General features: G+C 40.3%; 2 protein-coding genes across 2 annotated transcripts in view; both read left to right on the forward strand.

Moving 5' to 3' along the window:
* The window catches only part of LOC140733296 (SH3 domain-binding glutamic acid-rich-like protein 3), a 234651-nt gene that overhangs the window by 121574 nt on the left and 85581 nt on the right, over nucleotides 1-27496 (forward strand). The window lies entirely within an intron of this gene.
* Nucleotides 1-27496, forward strand: part of elovl4a (ELOVL fatty acid elongase 4a) — a 62176-nt gene that overhangs the window by 767 nt on the left and 33913 nt on the right. Inside the window, exon 2 of the mRNA XM_073056427.1 lies at nucleotides 9621-9718. Within this exon, the coding sequence (XP_072912528.1) occupies nucleotides 9652-9718 (67 nt within the window). The 5' untranslated portion in view covers nucleotides 9621-9651. The remainder of the gene's footprint in view (nucleotides 1-9620; nucleotides 9719-27496) is intronic.

Here is a 27496-nt window from a genome sequence, read left to right on the forward strand (position 1 = left end):
TTTTGGTTGAAAGGGATGGTGTTTTTGGATGGGAATTTTTTTTACATTTATTTGTTCAAAAGAAATAAATGACGACTCCAGTCAATATGGAAAATTCCGGATATACTCAGTCTGTGTTTATTTCAGATTTCCAGCATCTATATTTACAAAAACGTTAGTAATATTTTAAATAGACTTGAAATTGAAATAGCATCACGTGCATTTAGTGATGTTAATATTTTAATTTCGATGTTTTTTTTAAACAATTAAAATAATCCTTTCCGTTTAGTCTGAGCTAATTTTTATCTTTCAAAGAAGTGTTTGTCTTGGGTCACTAAATTGATTTTATTGCTGTGCTGCTAAAGACGATGTTGAATATGTCAGTTTTCAAGAGTTAACCAGGGAGAGAGATCTGGGTATAGGGGTATTTTTAACATTTTTGCAGTATTGGTTTAAAAGAAGTATACAGATAAATTATGGTCACGAATACTGTTAAAATGTAGATGGTAACATTTACCTATGTTATTAGGTAATGTGCTACAAGAAAGATTCCATCTCAAAGTAACTAACTGTCTAGTAATTTGATTCTTTACTGCATGTATAGGTCTACCTTTTTTAAATGGCACTTAAGGTGAACTTGCATAATCCACAAATGTGGGTTAAGTATAATTTATTTTAAAAGCAAAGTTTAAAAAAAAATTAGAATGTAATTAGAATAGAAGTTAATCAAACTTAACATGCTTTCTATTTAATATCGTAATAACATTAAAGTAAATGTATCAGTGCCATCAGCTTCTACAAGTAACACAAATTAAATAGCTAATAGAAACTATATATAACATGCTAGTTGCCATTTTTATGCCTATTTCTCCCTTTATTTTCTTAGTCCACAACATTCTTTGCGTAGTGACTCATGCTGCAGCACAGTTCTGTTGGTATTGGCCACCCCCCCCCCATCATCATATTCTTCACTTGTGAGGCCAGACAACAAAAAATTCCACTAAAATAATGCCATTACATTGAAAAACATCTTGCATACCCTTTATGTAGCATAATCAGATAAAAATCCTCATTGGTCAAAGAAAGGGAAAAGAATGTACAACTTGGGCTGTGAATGACAATGGATAATTTACGGTGTAGCATAAATAGAGCAAGTATTTATGGTTTTTTACAATGGCTCCTAGTTAACAATAAGAATTGAGAATCCTTGCATTGATTCTGAGGACCGGTTTAGGATTTAACTGCTATCAGTAGCAGGGCAATAGAAAGTCCAGTTCTTACAGGGATCATGTTAATGTTATTTATTTCTGATATCTGGTGACTTTGCAAGAAGTGCATGCACAAGCATCAAATTATGACTAGATTGGCCAGTTTGAGCCTATTACTTCACGAATTCAATGCAGACAAGAAACTGAATTTATAATATTTCACCTTTGAAAAGATAAATGGTAAATAAAACAAAGCCATATTACCCATTGAAAGGACTAATTTAATTGAACTATATCAATATTATGATTTGATAATTCGCCTAAAAACAGAATATTTTTATTTAGTGGGATACCCCTGTTTAAGCTTCTAAATCCTTTACTGGGAATCATAAAATTCATAGTGATTTAAAAAACCTAACTTTTAGCTTTGAAATTGGTGACTGAATTTTTTTCTAATATGCAGAAACAAAAGGATTATGTTCTGTATCATTGGACACCTTATCATTAAATTTGTATTTCAATGTACATGTTTTATGATTTTAGGATAGGGAGTTAAGCATATAGCATTAACTTGAGGGTGTTGATCTGAAGCATTGTAAAGAAAACGTGTCACTATTTGTACTGTTTTTAAGTTGAATTTTGTATTTTCTAAAAGCTGTATTTTTTGAGACTTGATTATTTGGAAGTAAAATGAACAAGTTGATTTTAATATTCCATAATCTTTGAGGTAAGCAGATTTCTTTGCTTATGAGGAGCTTTTTCTTCTTTATTTCTCTGGGGCCAATCTTGGGATTTCTAGAGGGTGTTAACTTTCTTCTGAAAACAATCTTATTATGTTGTATCGCAAAATTGGATATGTTTCTGTGACCCAGTCATTTTACCTTAATGACAGTTATAACAGTTTGTTCACTTCGTAGCATTGTTTTAATTCCCAATAATTATTTGATAGCAATTCAGAATAACTGCATATGCTGAAAATCCAAGCAACACACACAAAATGCTGGAGGAACTCAGCAGGCCAGGCAGCATCTAGGAAAAAGAGGAAGCAGTCAATGTTTCAGGCTGAAACCCAGTGTCTCTTTTGAGAATAAAAGTTTACTCTTTTCCATGGATGTTGCCTGGCCTGCTGAATTCCTTCAGCATTTTGTGTGTTAATTATATTAGTTAGTGTATTCAATTATACTCACTTCATTCTTTTGAGATGCAGCTTATGTTGCAGGAAACTAAACTCAGATTAGAAGTGCATTGGCATGATTAATTAAAATGAAGCTGTTCAAATAATTCTGATGCCTAACTTGTAAGTTAACCCAATGACACCAATAACGATATTGATGCAGATTATGCTGAATTATTCAGAGAACCCAAGTAGGTCCCTTTCTGATTGACTCATATTCACTTGAGCAACTGCAGCACAAAGATTTGGAACATCTCGGCTATAATCCACCATGAGTGACATACTGGCATGGTGATATGGGAATTGACTTTAATGCCATTGTTTACAGGGTGAAAGCTCAAACAGCATGACTACTTTCTGACCTGATAGCCAATAACCTTGCTTCAAGTGTATGCATGGGTGTTGTGCTGTGGTTGGCTAGACCACAATTTAAATCGCCCATTGATATTTATGAGAGTGAGCGATCAAAAGAGTGAATACTTGAAGGCATTTCCCTTTGTTGTTTGGAATCAGAGGAATAATGTTTTGAAACAACAATGAATAAATGAAACATATCGCCACCAGTGCACACCCCACCCACCTATGCACTCTTTCTCCCCTCTTGAAATGTAGATGACTTTCATGCATGAATCAGGAAAGAAATTACAAGTTTAAGTACATTGCTATTTTGCATTCAACAATATTTGTGTGAATTTTTCAACATCTCATGGGCAGTTGCAGTTTCATGGTAAAAATCTGTTAAATGAGGTGGTTGGTTGGGGAGAGCTTGTAAAACTTATATTCATTCCAATAAAGTTATCTTGTCTTATTAACATTATTAAATGGTTTTTGCATGAAACTCATGAAAGTGCTAGCAAGCTATTGGGATTAAAACCACACAAGTGTATAGGATGCAGGCATCCTGGAGTCTTAAAAGGTGTATCCAAGAGGATGTATGTGTTGTTAGTCGTCTTCCGAAATTCCCAGAGAGATGGCAGAGGATTCAAAAACCACAATTCAAGACCGGAGAGAAACAGCAGGAAACTATGGATCAGTTAGATTAACATCATTATTACAGTCTTAGTTTCATGGTTATATGGAGGAACTCCTCCTATCTGATCATCACAAAGGCTTTACAAGTCGACTAATGTCTTTCAAGAAAGAACATAAACAGGAGTGGGTTCATCAGCCCTTGAAGCCTCATCAATATGGGATTTAGAGGAGCAAATTTGTAGTGAGATCACAGACTGTTGCAAGAAATAAGGTTGTTATAGTAGGTGACTTTCTACATTGGCTGGGACTAACATACTGTAAAGGGGCTGTGTGGGATAACATTTGTCGAATGTGTTCATGAGCATTTCTGTAATGAATATACAGAGGTCCAATAGAGGGAGTGCAGTACTAGATCCTCCAATAAGGGAATGATACAGGATAGAAGTTTTTGCAACGTATCTAGTAATCATAATGCATAAATTTTATGATAATTTTGGAGAAGGATGGGTCTCCACAGTATATCTAGAGGTTTTCGAATGTTTTAGGTGACAAACCAAATCTCCCTAAATGAAATATAGCTGCTCTCTTGCCTTCTTTATTGTTGCATTGATATGTTGGAACTGGGTTAGATCCTCAGAGATCTATAACTAGAATACTAAATTGAAAATGTCAGAAGTTGAATGGCCTGATATCATGGCTGTAACTTTAAATCATAGAATTACAGATTGAGAAACCAAATCATAATGGGCAGACGACAATGATTACAACACTGAAGAGGCATTTGGCCCTTCAAGTCTACACTGGTCCCCATACCCTACAAACTCATTGAGAGCAATCAAGCTGGTGCTCATACCCTACATATTGTTCCAATCCATTTAGAATTCCACAAGTGAATCTGCCTCCATCTCATGCATTCAAGAATTTACTCACTTGCTACATATGACTAATATCCATGGTGTGTGAACGATTTTGCTGGTTGCTTGAAAATTGCTCAGAAGTACTGTATATGACATGTGTATTCTTAGCACAATCCTTTAAATAAGCAATTTATATGTCATCTCCTTATCCTTTTAAATAACAATGTTTTACACTAATTCTGTTGTATTTTAAAACTAAACCACATTAATATAAAATACAGCAGAAATAAATCAAATGAAAGTACCTGATCTTCAAAGATTTTGCTGGTAATCATCCTAAAACTGCAATGCCCTATGTACAAAAATAAATAAATTAAAAATATATTCCAAATAAATTTCTCCATTTAAGCTCATCTTCACAAAAACAAAATAAGTGGATAGGCATAGCTCAAATACCATCTGTAAAGTTGCTGACAATACAACCATTATTGGTAGAATCTCAGGTGGTGATGAGAGGGCATACAGAAGTGAGATATGCCAACTAGTGGAGTGGTACCACAGCAACAACCTGGCACTCAACATCAGTAAGACAAAAGAGCTGATTGTGGACTTTAGGAAGAGCAAGACAAAGGAACACATATCAATCCTCTTAGAGGGATCAGAAGTGGAGAGAGTGAGCAGCTTCAAGTTCCTGGTTATCAAGATCTCTGAGGAACTAACCTGGTCCCAACATATTGATGTAGTTATAAAGAAGGCAGGACAGCAGCTATACTTTATTAGGAGTTTGAAGAGATTTGGCATGTCAACAAGTACACTCAGAAACTTCTATAATTGTACCATGGAGAGCATTCTGACAGGCTGCATCACTATCTGGTACGGAGGGGCTACTGCACAGGACCAGAAGAAGTTGCAGAAGGTTGTAAATCTAGTCAGCTCCATCTTGGGTACTAGCCTGCAAAGTACCTAGGATATCTTTAGGGAGTGGTGTCTCAGAAAGGCATCCTTTATTAAGGATCTCCAGCACCCAGGGCATGCCCTTTTCTCACTGTTACCATCAGGTAGGAGGTACAGAAGCCTGAAGACACACACGCAGTGATTCAGGAACAGCTTCTTCCCTTCCACCATCTGATTCCTAAATGGACATTGAATCTTTGGACTCTACCTCACTTTTTTTAATATACAGTATTTCTGTTTTTGCACATTTTTAATCTATTCAATATATGCAATTGATTTACTTGTTTATTATTATTGTTTTATTTATTTATTTTTCTCTGCTAGATTATGTATTGCATTGAACAGCTGCTGTTAATTTAACAAATTTCACGTCACATGCCGATGATAATAAACCTGATTCTGAGTCTGTGATTTTTGCTGGTTGCATGACAATTCCAGATACTGAATAAATGATAGTACTGTCATTAAAAAAAAGACACTTTTTTGTTTGTTTGTCAATTGTTTTCATTATGTATCTCCTTTTTCTTGGCCTTTCTGTCAATAGAAACATTTCTATCCCACTTATTTTAAATACTTTCTATCAAGTTTCCATGCAAACTTGGTTGTTTTAAGGAGAACAATCTTAGTTTTTCTAGTCCATCCAAATAATAAAGTTCCTTATTTCTGGCATCATTTTAGTAAATCTATTCTAGACCCTCCCCAGAGTCTTCATATTTTTCCTAAAGTATGCCCACATCTTTATCCAAGATGGCAGCGCGACGAAGCTTGCAGTGGCCACTCCAGAGCTGATTATCTGTTATTTGTGAAGCGGGGTGCCGAGCGCAGTCATAATCGGATGAAAAACGGACGTGGGAGCACGGAGGAACATCTGGAAATCTCCAGGAAGACCTTCTTCATTGCTGCTGCTGCTGTGAGGTCTGGGACTCTGCTGGGAAGAACAGGCCCCCAGTCCTCGGGGTCACGTTACCGACGGCCGTTGGCGGGGGCGTCTTAATATGCTCGGCAGAAGATGTTGCTCAGAGAAGCTGTGCCGGAGGGGATGGTTGGAGGCTCGGAGGTTCGACGGAGTCCACTGCAGTGCACTGTGTGCTGTGTCTGCGAGGCTGGGTTCGACTGAGCTTTCATTGTGTGCTGCGTCTGCACGGCTGAGTCAGGTGGCGCTGTGGAAGTCCATAGCGGGGGTATTCCCTTCAGCCGCCTGCGTGGGATGACGAGTCTATTGGGACCCTGGGGACTTGTGGAAACTGTGTGGTGATTTCTTTTGAACTTATAGTCTTTTAACATCTTTGGACTATTTTTACTGTGCCCATGGTCTTTTTTTTTTAATCAATTATGCTATTGTTTGCACTGTTGTAACTATATGTTGTAACTATGTGGTTTTGTGCAGGTCTTAGAGCTTTAGTTTTTGGTCTTGTTTTGTCTGGTGGGATTGGAGCTCCTTTCCGGGGAATGCGCTAAGATGGTAGCGCGATATTAATACGCAGCAGCCTCTCCGGACTCTGCATTGGGGACTGCCAAACGTTATGTGGATTTTCTGGTGTAGTCTGTTTTGTCATATGCTTTTGTGATATCATTCTGGAGGAACGTTGTCTCATTTTTTAACTGCATTGCATTTGTGGTTTCTAAATGACAATAAACTGAATCTGAATCTTACTGCAGTTTTGTTTGAACTAGTGTTTTTTAAAGTTTTACATTGTTTTCCTCACTCTGCCATTATTTGCAAAGCTTAGGATATCTTTTGTATTTTTATTTACTTTCAATCTATCCTACTTTCAAAATGCTGTACATGTATACCCCAGTTTTCTGATCTTATACCATTTTTAGCATTCTAGTTTCAATTGCATTTCATTCTTCTGGCAAAAAATGTAACATTGCCTATTTCTTTGTGTTGAATTTTATCTGCCATTAATTTGCCCATACTGCCAATATATCTACAGTTTATTTTTTTGAAATTAGTCCTTATTGTTATTCTCCTTGCAATTCATTGCAATTCCAGTTTTCATCGCACCTGAATATTTGAAGAATTGTCCTGTACATCTAAAACAATATATATTCAGAAAACAGTGGTCCTTGGCAATCTCCATTGTTCATTTTTCTGAAAAATACCCTTAACTTTTAGAAACTATTGAATTGTACAGCTTCAGGTAGCTCAGTTCTTTGCTCTCCGTTAGCACAGCCAGACCTGCTGGGAATATGCCATAGCCCTGCATTTCACAGATTAGAAATGTCTTTGTTTTCTTACTCACTGTCTGCATTTTATTGCTTTCATTCATTTTCTCTATCTGTCCTATTAACCCATCGATTTAGCTCCATGGCCACATTGAATCAGAGACACGCTCTTTGTCCAATTCATCTGTACCCCACCTCTGCAACTTAAAATATCTTTGTTTTTGTCAGTTCTAATGAAAGGTCTTCAACTTGCAGCATTAATCCTGTTTTCCTTCCACAGAAGCTGTATGATTTGTCGAGACTATCCAAAATTTTCAGTTTTCCACCACTTTTAATTTTAATTCCAGCAGTCTTTTAATTTTGTTTCACCATTCCACACTGTGTTCTTGTTAGTCGATTTTCTAGCTATACAACTACAGCCCCTTTTAATCCATTGTCTTCAATCTTGCAATAATTTATTAGCATCAATAATTAACAGAAAATAATGGGAATAAATCAGTAATTTATAGATTGGCAATCAGTAACAACTAGGTTGTCACAGGAATTGATAAGATGACCTCAATAATTTGCAATCTATATTGATGACTTGGGGGATGAGACCAGGTGTACTATAGTCAAATTTGAAGATGATAGAAAAATAGATGGGTTAACAAGTTCCAAAGGTAACACAACAAACCTGCAAAATGATATAGACAGGCTAGGTGAGTGGGTAAAAAGTTGGAAAATAGGAATAGAATAAGATTAAAAAGTATTGGGATACAAAGCAATTTGGGATTCATAGTATATGAAACAGAAAATTATTAGGAAGGCCAATGGAATGGTGCCATTTATTGTAAGATCTATGTGAGAGAAAGTAGGGTACTTTTGAAGCAAGGTTCTGGTGAGACCACTCCTGGCATGGCATATGATGGTGATCACTATATTTAGGGAAGAATATGTGTGCATTGAAAGAGGATAGAGAAGGTTCAATAAATCATTTGCTGAGATGAAAGGGTAGATGATTGGTGAAATGTTGAGCAAGTTGGTTTTAATCTCATTATAGTACAAAAAAATCAGAAAAGATTTTATGGGGATTGATAGGATGGGTGTTAAAAAGCCAATTCCCCCTGTTGGGGTTATCCAAATCTAGGGGCATAGTTTAAAAATAAGTGTTTGCCTAATTTGGGCATGATTTTTTTTCACCAGTAGATATGATTCTTTGTAATTCTGTACTCAAGAGTTGTGGAGACAATTATTGAAGACGTATAAGGTGAAGATTGATGGATACTTTACTACAAAGGACTCATGGTGTATGGAGAGATAGGAAAGAAATGTTGAGGATAAGGTTGGATTAGTCACTGTCCCAATGAAAAGCAGAAAGGACTTGAGCTATTTGGCATATTTCTATTCCTGCTTCTTATGTTTTTGATGATAATCCTAATATTTAACACTTATAAAATGCGCTTTGGAAGTCCATATATCACATCAGCTACATTTCACTCATTGACCTTCTCACTTTGAGCAGCCAGTAAATTGATTCCTTAGATCATTGCCCAGGAAACCAGATTAATTTACTAACAACAAGCATATTGAAACATACCTGGAACAGCTTGGCAGTCAAACACAGTTTTGCATAGATACACAAAATGCTGAAGGAACTCATCAGGCCAGACATAGAGTTTACTCATTTCCAAAGATGCTGCCTTGCCTGCTGAGTTCCTGCAGCATTTTGTGTGTGTAGTTTGGATTTCCAGCATCTGCAGATTTTCTCATCTTTGCATAGATTTTAAAATTTAGTTACTTGCTGACCTGTAACCTAACCCATCAATCCACATTATCTCTCAAACTTCAAACATTGACAACATTCTGACCGTCTGTAATTAAATCCCCTCTCCTAATCTAGATGCCATTTTCATGCTCTTTGTGGGAAGGAATGTGTTTAATGGCCATTCAGCAGTGCACTTTGCCTTGAGCTAGAAATAGTACTCAGTTTTGCTGCATGCATTGACCTTTCAGCTTGTATCTTCTAATGTGGGTTAAATTTCAAGCCCTTGTGCCTTTGAATTAAGGTAACCATCACAAATATTCACTCAGCAGTCTATCAGTGAAACTAGCAGCAAGCTAAAGATAACAATACAAGGAGGATTGGCTTAAAGTTTGGCCAAAAAGGCATTTGGAACTCCTTCAAGAAAGAGTGGTAGAAAAAGTTGTATTGAAATCCTACAAACTGTAGGTTGTCCATATATCCAGTATCTAATGTTAGGCAAATTATAAAGGATTTAACTAGCTGAATTTGTGAACCAAAATTGTACTTTTATTTTTTCATAGATTGTTGGGGTAAATATTCTTCTGTGAAATCATGGATGCAGTTGTACATCTCATTAATGATTCCCTGGAATTCTATCGATGGAGCCTCACCATTGCAGGTATTTATATTCTGTCCATGGTATTTTTGGATTACTATGGTGTTTGCACTAAGGATATGTTTGTATTAATTCATTGTTTTTGTGTCCATGCTGACTGGTTTGGATAATATTTTTATTTCGTTCCAATCTTTCTTTAAACGTTTTGCTCAGAGGTTTATGTCTGAACTGTGGTGCTAAATTGCTATCCAACCATATCAGCCTAAGACCATAGGACACATGAACATGTTTTACCCTGCTACTGTTCAGAGGCAAGATATTAATACAAGGACATGACCGTACCTTTGAAATGGATTTCAAGGCAGTAATCTATACTTGCCAAGGGATGCGATTTTAGTTTTTGCAAGACTGCGCAGGCGCGTGACATTAGCCAGTAACATGCGAAAGGTTTAAAAAGACTGCCCTATCCAGTGGGCAGCATTTGGAGCAGGCAGTGGAGTGAGAGGCAGCAAAGTGGTAGGGCTTTGGCTCAACAGGCTTAGGCGCTAACAAGACGAGGCAAGGTAGGTTTAACTGTGTTAATTGCGAAAAGGAGGAAGTATGTATGTGAGGCCAGTTTTCTGTGCTTCGTGTCAGATGTGGGAGGTCCTGGAGTCTCCCAGCCTCCTGGACGGCCATATCTGCACCTGGTGTGTTGAGCTGCAGCTCCTGAGGGACCGAGTTCGGGAACTGGAGATGCAGGTCGATGACCTTCGCCTGGTCAGGGAAAGTGAGGAAGTGATAGAAAGGAGTTATAGGCAAGTTGTCACACCGGGGCCACGGGAGACAGACAAGTGGGTCACAGTCAGCAGGGGGAAGAGGAAAAGTCAGGTACTAGAGAGTACCCTGTGGCTGTATCCCTTGACGATAAGTACTCCTGTTTGAGTACTGTTGGAGGGGGACAGCTGACCTGGGGGAAGTGGCAGTGGCCATGCCTCTGGCACAGAGTCTGGCCCTGTGGCTCAGAAGGGTAGGGAAGGGAAGAGGAAGGCAGTAGTGATAGGGGACTCTATAGTTAGGGGGTCAGACAGGTGATTCTGTGGATGCAAGAAAGAAACTCGGATGGTAGTTTGCCTCCCAGGTGCCAGGGTCCGGGATGTTTCGGATCACGTCCAAGATATCCTGTGGTGGGAGGGAGAACTGCTAGAGGTTGTGGTACATATTGGTATCAATGACATAGGTAGGAAAAAGGAAGAGGTCCTGAAAACAGACTACAGGGAGTTAGGAAGGAAGCTGAGAAGCAGGACCGCAAAGGTAGTAATCTCGGGATTACTGCCTGTGCCACGCAACAGCGAGAATAGGAATAGAATGAGGTGGAGGATAAATGCGTGGCTGAGGGATTGGATCAGGAGGCAGGGATTCAGATTTCTGGATCATTGGGACCTCTTTGGGGGCAGGTGTGACCTGTACAAAAAGGACTGGTTGCACTTGAATTGCAGGGGGACCAATATCCTGGTGGGGAGGTTTGCGAAGGCTACTGGGGAAGAGTTTAAACTAGAATTGTTGGGAGGTGGGAACTGAACTGAAGAGACTGGGGAAGAGGAGGATGGCTCACAAATAGAGAAAGCTTGTAGACAATGGAGAGTGAGGATTAGCAGGTGATAGAGAAGGGGTATGCTCAGACCGAAGGCTTGAGATGTGTCTATTTTAACACAAGGAGTGTTGTGAACAAAGCGGATGAGCTTAGAGCGTGGATCAGTACTTGGAAATTTGATGTGATGCCCATAACAGAGATTTGGATGGCTCAGGGACAGGAATGGTTACTTCAAGTGCCGGGTTTTAGATGTTTCAGAAAGGACAGGGAGGGAGGCAAAAAAGGTGGGGGCATTGCACTGTTGATCAGAGGTAGTGTCACGGCTGCAGAAAAGGTGGATGCCATGGAAGGATTGTCTGCAGCATCTCTGTGGGTGGAGGTAAGGAACAGGAAGGGGTCAATAAATTTACTGGGTACTTTTTATAGGCCGCCCAATAGTAACTGTAATATCAAGGAGCAGATAGGGAAACAGATCCTGGAAAGCTGTAATAATAACAGAGTTGTCGTGATGAGAGATTTTAATTTCCCAAATATTGATTGGCATGTCCCAAGAGCAAGGGGTTTAGATGGGGTGGAGTTTGTTAGGTATGTTCAGGAAGGTTTCTTGATACAATATGTAGATAAGCCTACAAGAGGAGAGGCTGTACTTGATTTGGTATTGGGAAATGGACCTGGTCAGGTGTCAGAGCTCTCAGTGGGAGAGCATTGTGGAGATAGTGATCATAATTCTGTCTCCTTTACAATAGCATTGGTGAGAGATAGGAACAGACAAGTTAGGAAAGCGTTTAATTGGAGTAAGGGGGAATTATGAGGCTATCAGGCAGGATATTGGAGGCTTAAATTGGAAACAGATGTTCTCAGGGAAAAGTACGGAAGAAATGTGGCAAATATTCAGGGGATATTTGTGTGGAGTTCTTTATAGGTACGTTCCAATGAGACAGAAGTTATGGGAGGGTACAGGAACTGTGGTATATAAAGGCTGTAATAAATCTGGTCAAAAAGAAAAGAACAGCTTACAAAAGGTTCAGAGAGCTAGGTGATGTTAGAGATCTAGAAGATTATAAGGCTAATAGGAAGCAGCTTTAGAAGGAAATTAGGAGAGCCAGAAGGGGCCATGAGAAGGCCTTGGCGGGCAAGATTAAGGAAAACACCAAGGCATTCTACAAGTATGTGAAGAGCAAGAGGATAAAATGTGAAAGAATAGGACCTATGAAGTGTGTCAGTGGGAAAGTGTGTATGGAACCAGAGGAAATAGCAGTAGTATTTAATGAATACTTCAGTATTCACTGTGGAAAAGGATCTTGGTGATTGTAGTGCTGACTTGCAGCTGACTGAAAAGCTTGAGCTTATAGACATTAAGAAAGAGAATGTGCTGGAGCTTTCAGAAAGCATCAAGTTGGGTAAGTCGCTGGGACTGGATGAGATGTACCCCAGGCTACTGTGGGAGGCGAGGGAGGAGATTGCTGAGCCTCTGGTGATGCTCTTTGCATCATCAATGGGGACGGGAGAGGTTCCAGAGGATTGGAAGGTTGCGGATGTTGTTCCTTTATTAAGAAAGGGAATAGAGATAGCCCAGGAAATTATAGACCAGTGAGTCTTACCTCCGTAGTTGGTAAGTTGATGGAGAAGATCCTGAGAGGCAGGATTTATGAACATTTGGAGAGGTATAAAATGATTAGAAGTAGTTGGTATGGCTTTGTCAAGAGCAGGTCGTTCCTTACGAGCCTGATTGAATTTTTTGAGGATATGACTAAACACATTGATGAAGGAAGAGCAGTACTTGTTATGTATATGGATTTCAGCAAGGTATTTCATAAGGTACCCCATGCAAGGCTTATTGAGAAAGTAAGGAGGCATGGGATCCAAGGGACATTGCTTTGTGGATGTAGAACTGGCTTGCCCACAGAAGGCAAAGAGCGATTGTAGACAGGTCATATTCTGTATGGAGGTTGGTCACCAGTGGTGTGCCTCAGGGATCTGCTCTTGGACCCTTACTCTTTGTGATTTTTATAAATGACCTGGATGAGGAAGTGGAGGGATGGGTTAGTAAGTTTGCTGATGACACAAAGGGTGGGGGTGTTGTGGATAGTGTGGAGGGCTGACAGAGGTTACGGTGGGACATTGATAAGATGCAAAACTGGACAGAGAAGTGGTAGATGAAGTTCAACCCAGATAAGTGTGAAGTGGTTCATTTTGGTAGGTCAAATATGATGGCAGAATATATTATTAATGGTAAGACTCTTAACAGTTTGGAGGATCAGAGGGATCTAGGGGTCCGAGTCCATAGGACACTCAAAGCAGCGGCACAAATTGATTAAGAAGGCATTTGGTATATTTGCCTCCATCAATCGTGGAATTGAATTTAGGAGCCGAGAGGTAATATTGCAGTTATATAGGACCCTGGTCAGACCCCACTTAGAGTACTGTGCTCAGTTCTGGTCGCCTCACTACAGGAAGGATGTGGAAGGCATAGAAAGGGTGCAGAGGAGATTTACAAGGATGTTGCCTGGATTGGGGAGCACGCCTTATGAGAATAGGTTGAGTGAACGCGGCCTTTTCTTCTTGGAGTGACAGAGGATGAGAGGTGACCTGATAAAGGTGTATAAGGTGATGAGAGGTGTTGATCGTGTGGATAGTCAAAGGCTTTTTCCCAGGGCTGAAATGGTTGCCAGAAGAGGACACAGGTTTTAAGGTGCTGGGGAGTAGGTACAGAGGAGATGTCAGGGGTAAGTTTTTTACTCAGAGAGTGGTGAGTGTGTGGAATGGGCTGCCGGCAACGATGGTGGAGGCAGATACATAGAACATAGAATAGTACAGCACAGTACAGGCCCTTTGGCCCCACAGTATTGTGCCGACCCTTAAACCCTACCTCTCATATAACCCCATATACCTGTCTTTTAGTCTCTTAAATTTCACTAGTGTATCTGCCTCCACCATTGACTCAGGCAGCGCATTCCACGTACCCACCACTCTCTGAGTAATAAACCTTCCTCTAATATCCCCCTTGAACTTCCCACCCCTTATCTTAAAGCCATGTCCTATTGTATTGAGCAGTGGTGCCCTGGGGAAGAGGCACTGGCTGTCCACTCTATCTATTCGTCTTAATATCTTATATACCTCTATCATGTCTCCTCTCATCCTTCTTCTCTCCAAAGAGTAAAGACCTAGCTCCCTTAATCTCTGATCATAATGCATACCCTCTAAACCAGGCAGCATCCTGGTAAATCTCCTCAGTACCCTTTTCCAAAGCTTCCACATCCTTCCTATAGTGAGGCGACCAGAACTGGACACAGTACTCCAAGTGTGGCCTAACCAGAGTTTTATAGAGCTGCATCATTATCTCACGACTCTTAAACTCTATCCCTTAACTTATGAAAGCTAACACCCCATGAGCTTTCTTAACTACCTTGTCTACCTGTGAAACAACTTTCAGGGATCTGTGGATATGTACCCCCAGATCCCTCTGCTCCTCCACACTCTCAAGTATCCTGCCATTTACTTTGTACTCTGCCTTGGAGTTTGTCCTTCCAAAGTGTACCACCTCACACTTCTCCGGGTTGAACTCCATCTGCCACTTCTCAGCCCACTTCTGCATTCTATCAATGTCTCTCTGCAATCTTCGAACAATCCTCAATACTATCCACGACACCAGCAACCTTTGTGTCGTCTGCAAGCTTGCTAACCCACACTTCTACCTCCTATCCCGGTCATTAATAAAAATCACAAAAATTAGAGGTCCCAGAACCAATCCTTGTGGGACACCACTAGTCACAATCCTCCAATCCGAATGTACTCCCTCCACCACAACCTTCTGCTTTCTGCAGACAAGCCAATTCTGAATCTACGTGCCCAACCTTCCCTGGATCCCATGCCTTCTGACTTCCTGAATAAGCCTATCGTGTGGAACCTTGTCACATGCCTTACTAAAATCCATGTTGATCAGTACCCTCATCTATATGCCTGGTCACCTCCTCAAAGAACTCAATCAGGCTTGTTAGGCACGATCTGCCCTTCACAAAGCCATGCTGACTGTCCCTGATCAGAACATGATTCTCTAAATGCCCATAGATCCTATCTCTAAGAATCTTTTCCAACAGCTTTCCCACCACAGATGTAAGGCTCACTGGTCTATAATTACCCGGACTATCCCTACTACCTTTTTTGAACAAGGGACAACATTTGCCTCCCTCCAATCCTCCGGTACCATTCCGGTGGACAATGAAGACATAAAGATCCTAGCCAGAGGCTCAGCAATCTCTTCCCTTGCCTCGTGGAGCAGCCTGGTGAATATTCCGTCAGGCCCCGGGGACTTATCCGTCCTAATGTATTTTAACAACTCCAACACCTCCTCTCCCTTAATATCAACATGCTCCAGAACATCAACCTCACCCATATTGTCCTCACCATCATCAAGTTCCCTCTCATCGGTGAATACTGAAGAGAAGTATTCATTGAGGACTTCGCTCACTTCCACAGCCTCCAGGCACATCTTCCCACCTTTATCTCTAATCAGTCCTACCTTCACTCCTGTCATTCTTTTGTTCTTCATATAATTGAAGAATGCTTTGAGGTTTTCCTTTATTCACCAAGGCCTTCTCATGCCCCCTTCTTGCTCTCCTCAGCCCCTTCTTAAGCTCCCTTCTTGCTACCCTATATTCCTCAAGAGACCCATCTGACCCTTGCTTCCCAAACCTAATGTACGCTGCCGCCTTCCACCTGACTAGATTTTCCACCTCACTTGTCACCCATGGTTCCTTCACCCTACCATTCTTTATCTTCCTCACCGGGACAAATTTATCCCTAACATCCTGCAAGAGATCCCTAAACATTGACCACGTGCCCGTAGTACATTTCCCTGCAAAAACATCATCCCAATTCACACCTGCAAGTTCTAGCCTTATAGCCTCATAATTTGCCCTTCCCTGATTAAAAATGTTCCTGTCCTCTTTGACTCTATTCTTTTCCATGATAATGCTAAAGGCCAGGGAGCGGTGGTCACTGTCCCCCAGATGCTCACCCACTGACAGATCTGTGACCTGACCCGGTTTGTTACCTAATACTAGATCCAGTATGTCATTCCCCCAGTCAGCCTGTCAACATTCTGTGACAGGAATCTGTCCTGGACACACATAAACTTTGCCCCATCTAAACCATTGGAACTAATCAGGTGCCAATCAATATTAGGGAAGTTAATGTCACCCATGATAACAACCCTGTTATTTTTCCACCTTTCCAAAATCTGCCTCCCAATCTGCTTCTTGGTATCTCTGCTGCTAACAGGGGGCCTATAGAATACTCCCAATAGGGTAACTGTTCCCTTCCTGTTCCTGATTTCCACCCATATGACTCAAAAGAGGATCCTGCTACATTATCCACCCTTTCTGTAGCTGTAATAGTATCCCTGACCAGTAATGCCACCCCTCCTCCCCTTCCCCCCCCACCCCTTTTAAAGGACTGAAATCCAGGAATATTGAGAATCCATTCCCACCCTGGTGCCTGCCAAGTCTTTGTAATGGCCACTACATCATAATTCCATGTATGTATCCAAGCTCTCAGTTCATCATCTTTGTTCCTGATGCTTCTTGCATTGAAGTACATGTACTTTAGCCCTTCTACCTTACTACCGTTACACCCTTTATTCTGCTTCTCTTTCCTCAAAGCCTCTCTATATGTTAGATCTGCCTTTACTCCTTGCACTGCTTCCATTTCTCTATCGCTTCAGGTCCCATCCCCTTGCAAATTAGTTTAAACCCTTCCGAACCATGCTAGCAAACCTACCTGCAAGGATATTGCTCCCCCTTGAGTTCAGGTGCAATCCATCCAATCTGTACAGGTCCCACCTTCCCCAGAAGAGATCCCAATGATCCAAAAATCTAAAACCCTGACCCCTGCACCAACTCCTCAGCCACGCCTTCAACTGCCATCTCCTCCAATTCTTACCATCACTATCACGTAGCACTGGAGGCAACAAACCATGCGGGTGTCCTTCTCACGTCCACAAAATCTCCTGTCTGCTCCCCTGACTATAGAGTCTCCAATGACAACAGCTCTCATCTTCTCCGTCCCACCCTTCTGCACCACAGGGTCAGACTCAGTGCCGGAGGCCCTGCCACCATGGCTTACCCCTGGTCGGTCATCCCCGCCAACAATATCCAGGTCAGTACACTTATTATTTCTGGGGAATGGCTACAGGGATGCTCTGCACTACCTGTCTACTCACTTTCACTTTCCCCCCTCTGACCTGGTTCCGAAAGCCTAGGTGTGACTACCTCCCTATAGCTCTCATCTATGGCTGCTTCATTCTCCCTTATGAGTTGAAGGTGTTACGTTCCCCAGTAACCGGGTGACTTACCAGCAAAGATAGAGAGGTCCGCTGAAGCCTGGTGCTACTATTTTCAAACGTTTTTATTTATAAAGGGGCACAAACGTATGGTTACTACAAAACATTCAGATCATATACATCGTCAAAACTCAATCTAAAGCACAGGTGTAGTAATAATCAATCAAAAATGAGCTCTATCATTGTCTAGGGGTTAAACGATTTGTCCAATTGAAATATAAAAGTCTCGCCAGTTCATGGAGGCTTTTTGCCGCTTGAGGGACCGCTGCGTGTTCACGGGTTGGAGAGAGAAAATAAACTTGCCAGCCTTCTGGACTCAAAGCGTGAGATCGAGAATGGGAGTTCCTCATTGTCAGTCCGAAATCCTTTTCGGGGTTATTAGCCACTCGATTCCCTAGCTAGGGGATCCGAATCACACGTGGCTTCCGAGCAGCTTCCCATTATTACGAGAGGAATGAGTGATGGTCTCCGTCTAGTGCGTCGCTTTGGTGCGTCTCCCGCCCCGCCTCGGCAGCCCACCTTTTATCTGGACTGGCAGGGTTGTAGATGTCCATCAGGGTAGGGGGGGGGCGAGGCAATCTTTCCCCCATCACCCATCTCACATTGCCCTGAGGGTCTGCACGTAGGCCAGTTCCTTATTCCACAAAGGTGTCTCCCAAGACAATGGCTATGTCCAAGGCTTTTGTCTTGTTGAGCGACCAGCCCACATTCCAAACCGTAAGGCTCTCTCTCTCTCTGTTGCGATTCTCACAAAGGAGGGGGCTGAGGTCATAACAAAGGTCATCCAGCTGCTGCTCCAGATTCCTTACACGGTCTTCCATGAAGCCGCATGCACTTCTGGCAGATGTGACTCTGCGGGAGAGCAGAGATCCCCCAAGACTGCCACATATCATATGAGAGGCACATCACCATCTCAGGAGGCATTGTAAAGCCTAACTGTGGGAGCAAGCTCGTCCTTCGCCTCTTGAGTCAAAGCCTCAAAGCTCCACTCCTTCACTGGCCCTCTCACTCACTGGCCCCTTTCCACGAAACGATAGGGTCTTTTAAGAGACTTTTAGATAGGTACATGGAGCTTAGTAAAATAGAGGGTATAGGTAAGCCTAGTAATTTCTAACGTAGGGACATGTTTAGTGCAACTTTGTGGGCTGAAGGGCCTGTATTGTGCTGTAGGTTTTCTATGTTTCTATGAAATCTGTAATGATTGAATATCTATGTGTTGTGTATTGCGTGAGTGAATAATAATAGAAATGATACAACTTTTAATATATTTTTTCTAAATGGGAATAGTTAATGAAGAGTTAGAATAGTGACTCTAGACCAGTGGTTCCCAACCTGAGGGTCTGTTAAGTCCTTGATTAATGGTAAGGGTCCATGGCATTAAAAAAAGGGTTGAGAACCCCTGCTCTAGATCAATGATTTTAAGTTATTGGAGGCTTTTGAGAGCAGGGAGAAGCATCAAAGTGGAAGTATTTAGTAAAGGACAGAGAATCATGTTTTTTGATGCTGTACTGAGTTTACAGTGAAGGAATGGGTATTCAGAGGATGTCAGAATTGCAAGAGAATCTGGCTTAAAAATTTGGTGAGAGTTGGGAATGGAAATACATACAGGATGGAATTTAAACAATGAATCTTTGGAGCATTTTCTGTGTGGCTAAACTTAAAAGGCTGATAGGAACATTATTGGAGTATTTAGCAGGTAATATTGGTAATGTACCGGTAGTTGAGTTGAAAGTAAGTATTTGTAGAGGACCTCTTAAAAAAACTTAGTTAATTGTACATTTTATGGGTAGACTGAAGTTTAGACTTTGGTATGAAAATTATATATACTCAGGTCCATCTTGAAGAAACAGCTCTATAGCAAAAGTTTCTGGTAAAAGTAGAAGAATTTTTGGTATTTTAAGAAATTGTCTTAAAATTGTTATTCGAGATCACCTTAATCTAGATTTTTAGGCTGTCTGAGTAATTGGACAGTACAGTGTGTCAAGCTGTCAAAGATGATACCTGAATAAAATTGTGTATGTCTGGAAGCAGACCCTAGGTGTAGTAATAAATTAATATTTTGGTAATTTTGGAAATTGGTAGGATAGGACACTGATCAAAATCATTGGTGTATGTTTGAAGATTTGGACCCTATTGTAGTAAGGTAGGAAAGGCACTTGATTGAAGAAACTCAAAGCATGAGTAAAGGCCAGGATACATTCAAATGCCATTGTCAGGGTTATGAATTATGAAAAACATGAGGTGAAAGATGAGTTAATAGCAATGTGGTTTTGCAATAAGATTGAAGTTGATAGTGTCGTGGTTTCTCGTGCCCCACAAACGACCAGGAGATGCAGAAGATTCTTCAAGAAGTATTAAACTTTAATTTGTAAATCAAAGCTGAGACAGTCATTGAGCTAGTCGCTGATTGCCCACCGATCCTTGTACATAGCATTTTTTATAGCAATCTCCTGGTTTAGTTGCATTAGCATATCCAATAGGTCTATAGTTGCGTATCACAAGTACATCCGCCACTATTGTTTCTACCTATTGACTTAATCATGTTCTAATCTACATCTCTTAGCTAGCCTCTCATTAACACACCATTGTCTTCTACATTCAATTGGATACATGCATAGCAAATAGCAAACTCAGACTACATAGTTTTGGTTACACAGCAAACAATGCAACTTTTATACTCCAATAATAGTTACAAAGATTCAAGCAAATAGTGTGAGAATATTTGCTGAAGAGTTTGGCTGAAAGTGCATGTAATGTGTGAGGATGTAAATTTGGTGATAGCTTTATAGGTAAATTTTTTAATGTCTGGGTAAGTAGTTGGATAAAGGGGTGGCTGAGGCAGCCTAGTGGAAGCTTTTGAAATAACCTTACATGTGTTTTGTTGAATCAGGGTCAGAGATTTGGAAAAAAGAAATTTTTAAGGTGAGGATCGAAAGTTTAGTAGAATATAGGATAAACTTGAATAAAGAGAGAAATAATAAACTAAATTTGATAGTTGTGTGTTTCATATGCTGCAGACTTTGGCCCACAACTTTTTAAAGTCATAATAATATTTGAGGTCAAGTTTATTGTCATTTGCACAAGATGGAATACAAATTACGAATGAAGAATTTATAGAAGCTGAAATTAATGGAGAGAATCTACTGAACAGATTTCTCTAATTGCCCCTCTTATTTCTTTGTTGCTTTCAATAGAATATCTAATTGGAGGAAAGTGTTTCTCATTATTCTATCAAAACCTTTCAGAATTTTGAAACTGCTGATGGATATACTTTAACCACTGCAGTTTCTTCAGTCTATTAATTTGGTAAACTTTCTTTAAACTTTTTTCCAAGGCTTTGCTTGGTCAAGCTTAGAATTCCAAAGATATTATGTATTTTTATATTTAGTGCTTTTATTTACAAAGCTTAGCATCTTTCATGTTTAAGTGACTTAGCAACCTCCTCTGCTATTTAAAAAACCCACTTTGCACCAATGAGATGAAACTGCTTCCCCATATGTTTCACTCAAAGTGCATGTGTCATGTATCTATTTACTCGCCCATGTTACAGAACTGTTAATTTACTCATCACTTCTACAGAAACACATCATTGTTTCTAATCAAAACCTCTTAAGAATCCCAGTTACTTACAGTGTCTGACCTTTTACCAATATCCAGATCACTGTTGTCCACTTAACATACTTCTGGTTTTTTTTTAAAATCTGTTGTGAAAGACATTGGGAGTGCGTTTTGAAAATCCTGAAGTACAACAACTGTTTAATCAATCTTTCTGTTATGTCTTTGGTTGGATTAGTTGGACATGACTTTTCCTTTAATTAAATTCTTATCCTGATGTCCCTTCTTTACCTATACAGTCGGCCCTCCTTATCCGCGGGTTCGGCATCCATGGATTCAACCAGCCGCGGATCGGGAAAACCCGGAAGTTCTCTCTCCAGCACTCGTTATTTGAGCATGTACAGACTATTTCTTCTAGTCATTTTCCCCTAAACAATACAGTATAGCAACTATTTACATAGCATTTACATTGTATTAGGTATTATAAGTAATCTAGAGATGATTTAAAAGTACAGGCAGTCCCCGGGTTATGAATGAGTTCAGTTCCTGAGTCCGTCTTTTAGTCGGATTTGAAGTCGGGACAGGTACATCCGGTATTATGTAGCCTCAGTTAGTAAAACGTTTGTCTTAGTATATAGTATATATTTTACCTTTCTATGCATATAAAAATTCTTAAGAAACATATGTATTTCAATAATTAAACCACTGCGTTGCTTAATAATAATCGTAGCTTTCATCGGGGTAGGGCCTTCCAAATGCTCCATTAAAATTGTTCCGATCGTTGACTGACTGTAGCCTAACGCTTTTCCAATGACCGATAGTGTTTCACCTCTTTCTGATCACTTTATTACTTCCACTTTATTTTCAGTCTTGATCGTGATTATTTTCGTGAACAGAAACCCTGTGGATTCAGAGTTGCGCCAGGTCCTAAAGTCCACCACACTGATATAGGTTAAATAAGGTCCGGGGTTCTGCTGGGTTCTAAAGACCACCACGTTGAGACAGGTTAAACAAGGGACTTGAGCATCCGCGATTTTTGGTATGCATGGGGGGGGGGGGGCCCAGAACCAATCCCCCGCGGATAAGGAGGGCCAACTGTACATCAATTTTTTGCCGTGCTAATTTTTTGAAAAGGTTTTCAACTGATTGAGATAGACATTACAGATTTATCATCTTCCCTCTTTTTTGGAAAATGGTTTTACATTTTAATTTCTCTGAATGTATACAATGTGTAAATCTGCCTTGCCATTCTCCAAAAAGTGAGCTATACTAATTAATCCATTTAAAAATGTATTTTATGAAGCCCAAACCCCTTTTAGTGACTTTGGATGATTGAACTATTAAAAGGAAATACTGTACCAATAATTGTAGCTACATGTATTTTTTTTTCCAATTTAATGTGTTGTTTGGGAAACATTTAGATTTTGTCAAAGTTGAATTTATTGTCAAATGAACTAGTGCGTATTCACAGTTACAGTGGAAAAACTTATTCGCAGCAGCATCATATAAATAGCATTCACAAGGAAAACAAATTATACACAATTGTTACAAGAAATAACACAATTGCAACAAAATAAGCTAAATTTTAGTGCAAAATTTGGCAGCAGTCTTCATTTGTATTCATCGCATATTGCTATTTTGTGTTAACTGTACAATATTTGGAAATACATTAAACCAGTCCAATAAATGAAAACAGTGGTATAGTGTAAGATTAGGACAACAGTGAGTAAGTAGATCACCACAGCTGTCAGACCAGTAAGCTTATTTGCTCAAGCTATTTATGTGAGAGCTGAATTAATGGAACTCCTAAAAGTAATATGTGCTTTAGCTGCCAACTTTGAATACGCCACTAAAATACAAAAATACAACTGCAGATGCTGTGGATCAAAGAATACGTACACAACGCTGGAAGAACTCAGCAGGCCAGGCAGCATCCGTGAGAAAAGACTAGCCAACGTTTCGGGCCGAGACCCTTCATCAGGAATGGGGGGGTGGGGGGGAAGAGAGGGCTGAAGCCCAGTAATAGAGATAGGGGAGAGGGTAGGGCCTAGAGGCGCCAGGTGGAAAACCAATCAGAGGAAAGATAAAGGGGGGAGGGGGAGGGGATAAGCATGAAAGAACTGTAAAGATAAAGAAGCAGAAAGTTGAAAGGGGAGAGAGGCAGAGAGGGACCTGGGATAGGGGAAGGGGGAGGGAATTAATGGAAATTGGAGAATTCAATGTTCATACCACCAGGCTGGAGGCTTCCCAGACAGTCGATGAGGTGTTGCTTCTCCAACCTGAGTTTCGCCTCATCATGGCAGTAGAGGAGGCCATGTATGGACATATATAGATGGCAATGAGAAGCAGAGTTGAAGTGGGTGGCAACCGGGAGGTCCTGTCTATTGTGACGGATGGAGCGTAGGTGCTCGACAAAGCGGTCCCCCAATCTGCATCGGGTCTTGCCGATGTAGAGGAGGCCGCACCGGGAGCACCGGAGCCTCCACGACTACCTGGTCCACACATCCCTCCCCACAGAACTCCCACCTGGCACTTAACCCTGCAAGCGCAAATGCTACACCTGTCCCCACACCTCCCCCCTTACCACCATTCCAGGCCCCAGACAGTCCTTCCAGGTGAGGCAACACTTAACCTGCGAGTCTGCTGGAGTCATCTATTGCATCCGGTGCTCCCAGTGTCGCCAGTGTCCATCACAATAGACAGGACCTCCCGGTTGCCACCCACTTCAACTCTGCCTCTCATTCTCATTCTCCAATAATAGATGAGCAAGAATTTTCACAACTAAACACTAGACTGGTCAGACCCTCACATTAATGTTGTTCCTTTATCACAGACATCAGTTCATTCCTGGTGGCTGGCTGAGGATGGAAATGTGACATTTTAGTAGCATACTTGATTGTGAACTGAATATCAGATCACATCTCGGTGTCATTGCTAAGTGGGCCTGGTTTCACCTCTGAAGTATTACTGAACTCTAATCCTTTCTCAGCTCATTTCCTTCTGAAAGCCTCTTCCATGCCTTTGTTATTTCCAGGGTTGACTAATTTAGTGAAGTATATTGGCTGGCCTCTAGGATTCTCTTTCCTGTAAACAAGAATATCCAGAATTTTGACATATTTGTCTTGTCTTATCACCTCAGCTTTGCTGAAAATAATTTGCTGCAGGTTAAAAATGTTTTGATCATAAAAAAATCTCTTCCTTGATATCTAATCCCTATGTGTATTCATCTATCTTTGCCCTCTGTAATCTCCTTCAGCCCTATAACCCTTTAAGAAATCTGTATTCCTTTACATGACTTCTCATTCATTTCTGTTTCATTGTTCCTCAGTTGATGGTTGTGCCTACAGTTGTCATGGTGCAGGTGTCATGTCTTTAAATCTTTCCACATTTCTTCCTTTCTTCTTGAAAATGATCCTAATACCTAACTCTTTGAACATGCCTTTGTTTGCCTGTCAATGTGTTGGGTGGGATGAGGTATGGTGAGAGCAGACTCCAAGAAAAACAAACCTGGTAATAAAAATCTGAAACAAAAAATAAAGTTTGCCTCTTAAATCCAACAGTGGAGCAAGTAAGCAAGGTCTCTATTAACTAATGTCAAAGGAGGTCTTGAGGCTTCCATTACATACTAGTACTAGTAATTGTACATACTAGTACAATCGAGTATCCTGTGCCATTTGTGGGCCTTGAATGTTCTCCAACATCAGTGATGTCTGATACCATACCACATATGTGGAGGCCTGAGTTGAATTTTCAGGAATATATGGCCTTCAATAAAAAAGAATCTTACCATGATTAGCAATCAGCTTTTAGAATAGATTAAATTTATATACTTCACAACTTCACAAAAACCTTGGTTTTGGCAAAAGATTTTCTAACTCTGCATCAATAGAAATTGTTGTTGGTAACTGAAGGCGCAGTGTCCAGTAATAGGCTAATTCAAACTGGCTATACCTGAGGCTAATTGGTAGAATACAGGGTCAATAGAAGATTAGAACTGGAGTTATATACACCAAGAGAAGAATTTGAAACAATGGAAAATTTTGAAATCGATTTATTTTTAATCATTTCATTGCAATGATATAGAATAGGACTGATGTTGAACTGGACTTGTGTAAACTAAGACAAATGCAGCAGAATTTTGGATGACTTTAAGTTTGCAGGTGGCAGGAAATGGGAGGTGTGCCAATTATTGCTATCATCTAATTCATAGTAACTAGGCAGAATAAAAGCTTCAGCACAAGTATACAGTTGAAAGTTCAACATAAAATCAGATATGGTAGGAACAGTCTTGTTTGACAGAAAATTTCCAGGGAAATAGGATATTGATGCTTAGGATTTGAAAATTTTGGTTGGGATTAAAGAAAATGGCTTCCATCTTACAAGTATTTGCTTGAAAGAAATTTCTGTTCATACATTACTGCATGTCCTATCAAAAATTCTGACAATATAGAACGAGTTTAAATATTGAGGAGTTGATGATGATATGAATGAGAAACAGAGTTTGCACTTTGATCTCATGCCTTTTTTTTAGTTATCTAGCAAGTGATCCTAGTGCATGAGTGGAAAGAGAGTCAGATGGTGGAATTCTTTGACCAAGATGTATAAAATTTAACCTTTTGGGGTGCAGTCCCGTGAAGCTGTACCAAAAGGAAGGCATTGGAGAAAAATGGTCAGCCATGTCAGAGTTTGCAAACAGCTTATGGAAGATGAGTATGAATAGTTTAACAAAGTCACAACATCAACTTATTGGTTATGTCAAAGAGCCATTTTAGTATTGTCATAGGGGTGGAATTGTCATAATAGCCTACTGTCATGGCCAGAAGCAACTCCTGCCTAAGCAAGGTCTTGGACCCGATGCAATTTGCTTATCACCACAATAGGTCTGCAGTGGATGCAATATCACTTTCTCTCTCCTTGACCTTGGATCACTAGGACAATAGCAGTACTTAACTACCTGTTGATTACAGCTCAGTGTTCAACACCATCATGCCCTCAGTACTAATCAACAAGCTTTAGAACTTGGTCCTCTATCTCCCTCTGCATTTGGATCCTTGACTTTCTCATCGGTAGACCACAGTCAGTGTGGTTCAGAAATAACATTTCCTCCTCGTTGATGGTCAGTGCTGGTGCACATCAAGGATGCATACTTAGCCCACTACTCTACTCTTGCTACACCCACAACTGTGTGACTAGGCACAGCTCGGAAGCTTCCTAAAAATTTGCTGATGACACAACTATTGTTGGCAGAATTTCAAGTGATGGCAAGGCAGTGTACAGGAGTAAGATAGATCAGTTGGTTGATTAATATCATAACAAAATCCTTATAGTCAACGTCAGGGAGACCAAGTAATTGATTGTGGACTTCAGGAAGAGGAAGTCAAGGGTACACACCAGTCCTCATCAAGGCATCAGCAATGGATAGGGTGAGCAGTTTCAAGTTCCTGGATGTCAACATCTCTGAAGATTTATCCTGGCCCCAACATACTGATGCATTTACAAAGAAGACATGAAAATGGCTATATTTCATCAGGAGTTTGAGGATACTTGGTATGACAGGAAAGACTCATGAATTTTTACAGATGTACAATGCAAAACATTCTAACTAGTTACATCGTTGTCTGGTATGGAGGGGCTACTGCACAGGATTGGGAAAAGCTGCAGAAAGTTGCAAGCTCTGCCAACTCCATCACGGGCACTGTCCATTAGCCTCCCCTGCATTGATGACATCTTCAAAAGGTGATACCTCATAAAGGCGGCATCTGTCATAAGGATCTCTGTCACCCTCTTCTCAATTCTATCATCAAGGAGGAGGTACAGGATCCTGAAGACACACACTCAGTGCTTTTGGAACAGCTTCTTCTCCTCCACTGTCAGATTTCTGAATGGACAATGAACCCATATAAATTACTTCAATATATTTTTGCTCTCTTTTTGCACTACTTCATTAATTTTTTAAAAAATATTTCTTATTGTAATTTGTTTTTTTTAATGATGTATTGCAATTGCTGCTGCCACAAAACAATTAATTTCATGTCACTTGCCAGTGATATTAAACCTGATTCTGATTCTGAAACCTGACTGATGGTTACAGGAAAAGGATCAGTGAATTGTTAAAAGTAACAGTTAATGTGGGAGTTAGGGAGGGAAAATGAAATTTGAGCAGTTTAATGGAAAAGTGAACAAGGATACAAGAAATGAGTATTTTGGAGAAAATGACCTTTGAAAGGGCAAATGAGAATGTGAAGAATTTAGTGGAAAAACACAATACTCCTTTGAAGCATATTGGGATGTTTTGCCTTTTAAAAGTGCTGTATGAGTGTGTTTCCATGACTTATGAGCACAATTTCTGAAGTTTACACTTCCGAAATGTATT

This window comes from Hemitrygon akajei, chromosome 9, assembly GCF_048418815.1.
Source record: "Hemitrygon akajei chromosome 9, sHemAka1.3, whole genome shotgun sequence".
In the NCBI taxonomy this organism is placed as follows: Eukaryota; Metazoa; Chordata; class Chondrichthyes; order Myliobatiformes; family Dasyatidae; genus Hemitrygon; species Hemitrygon akajei.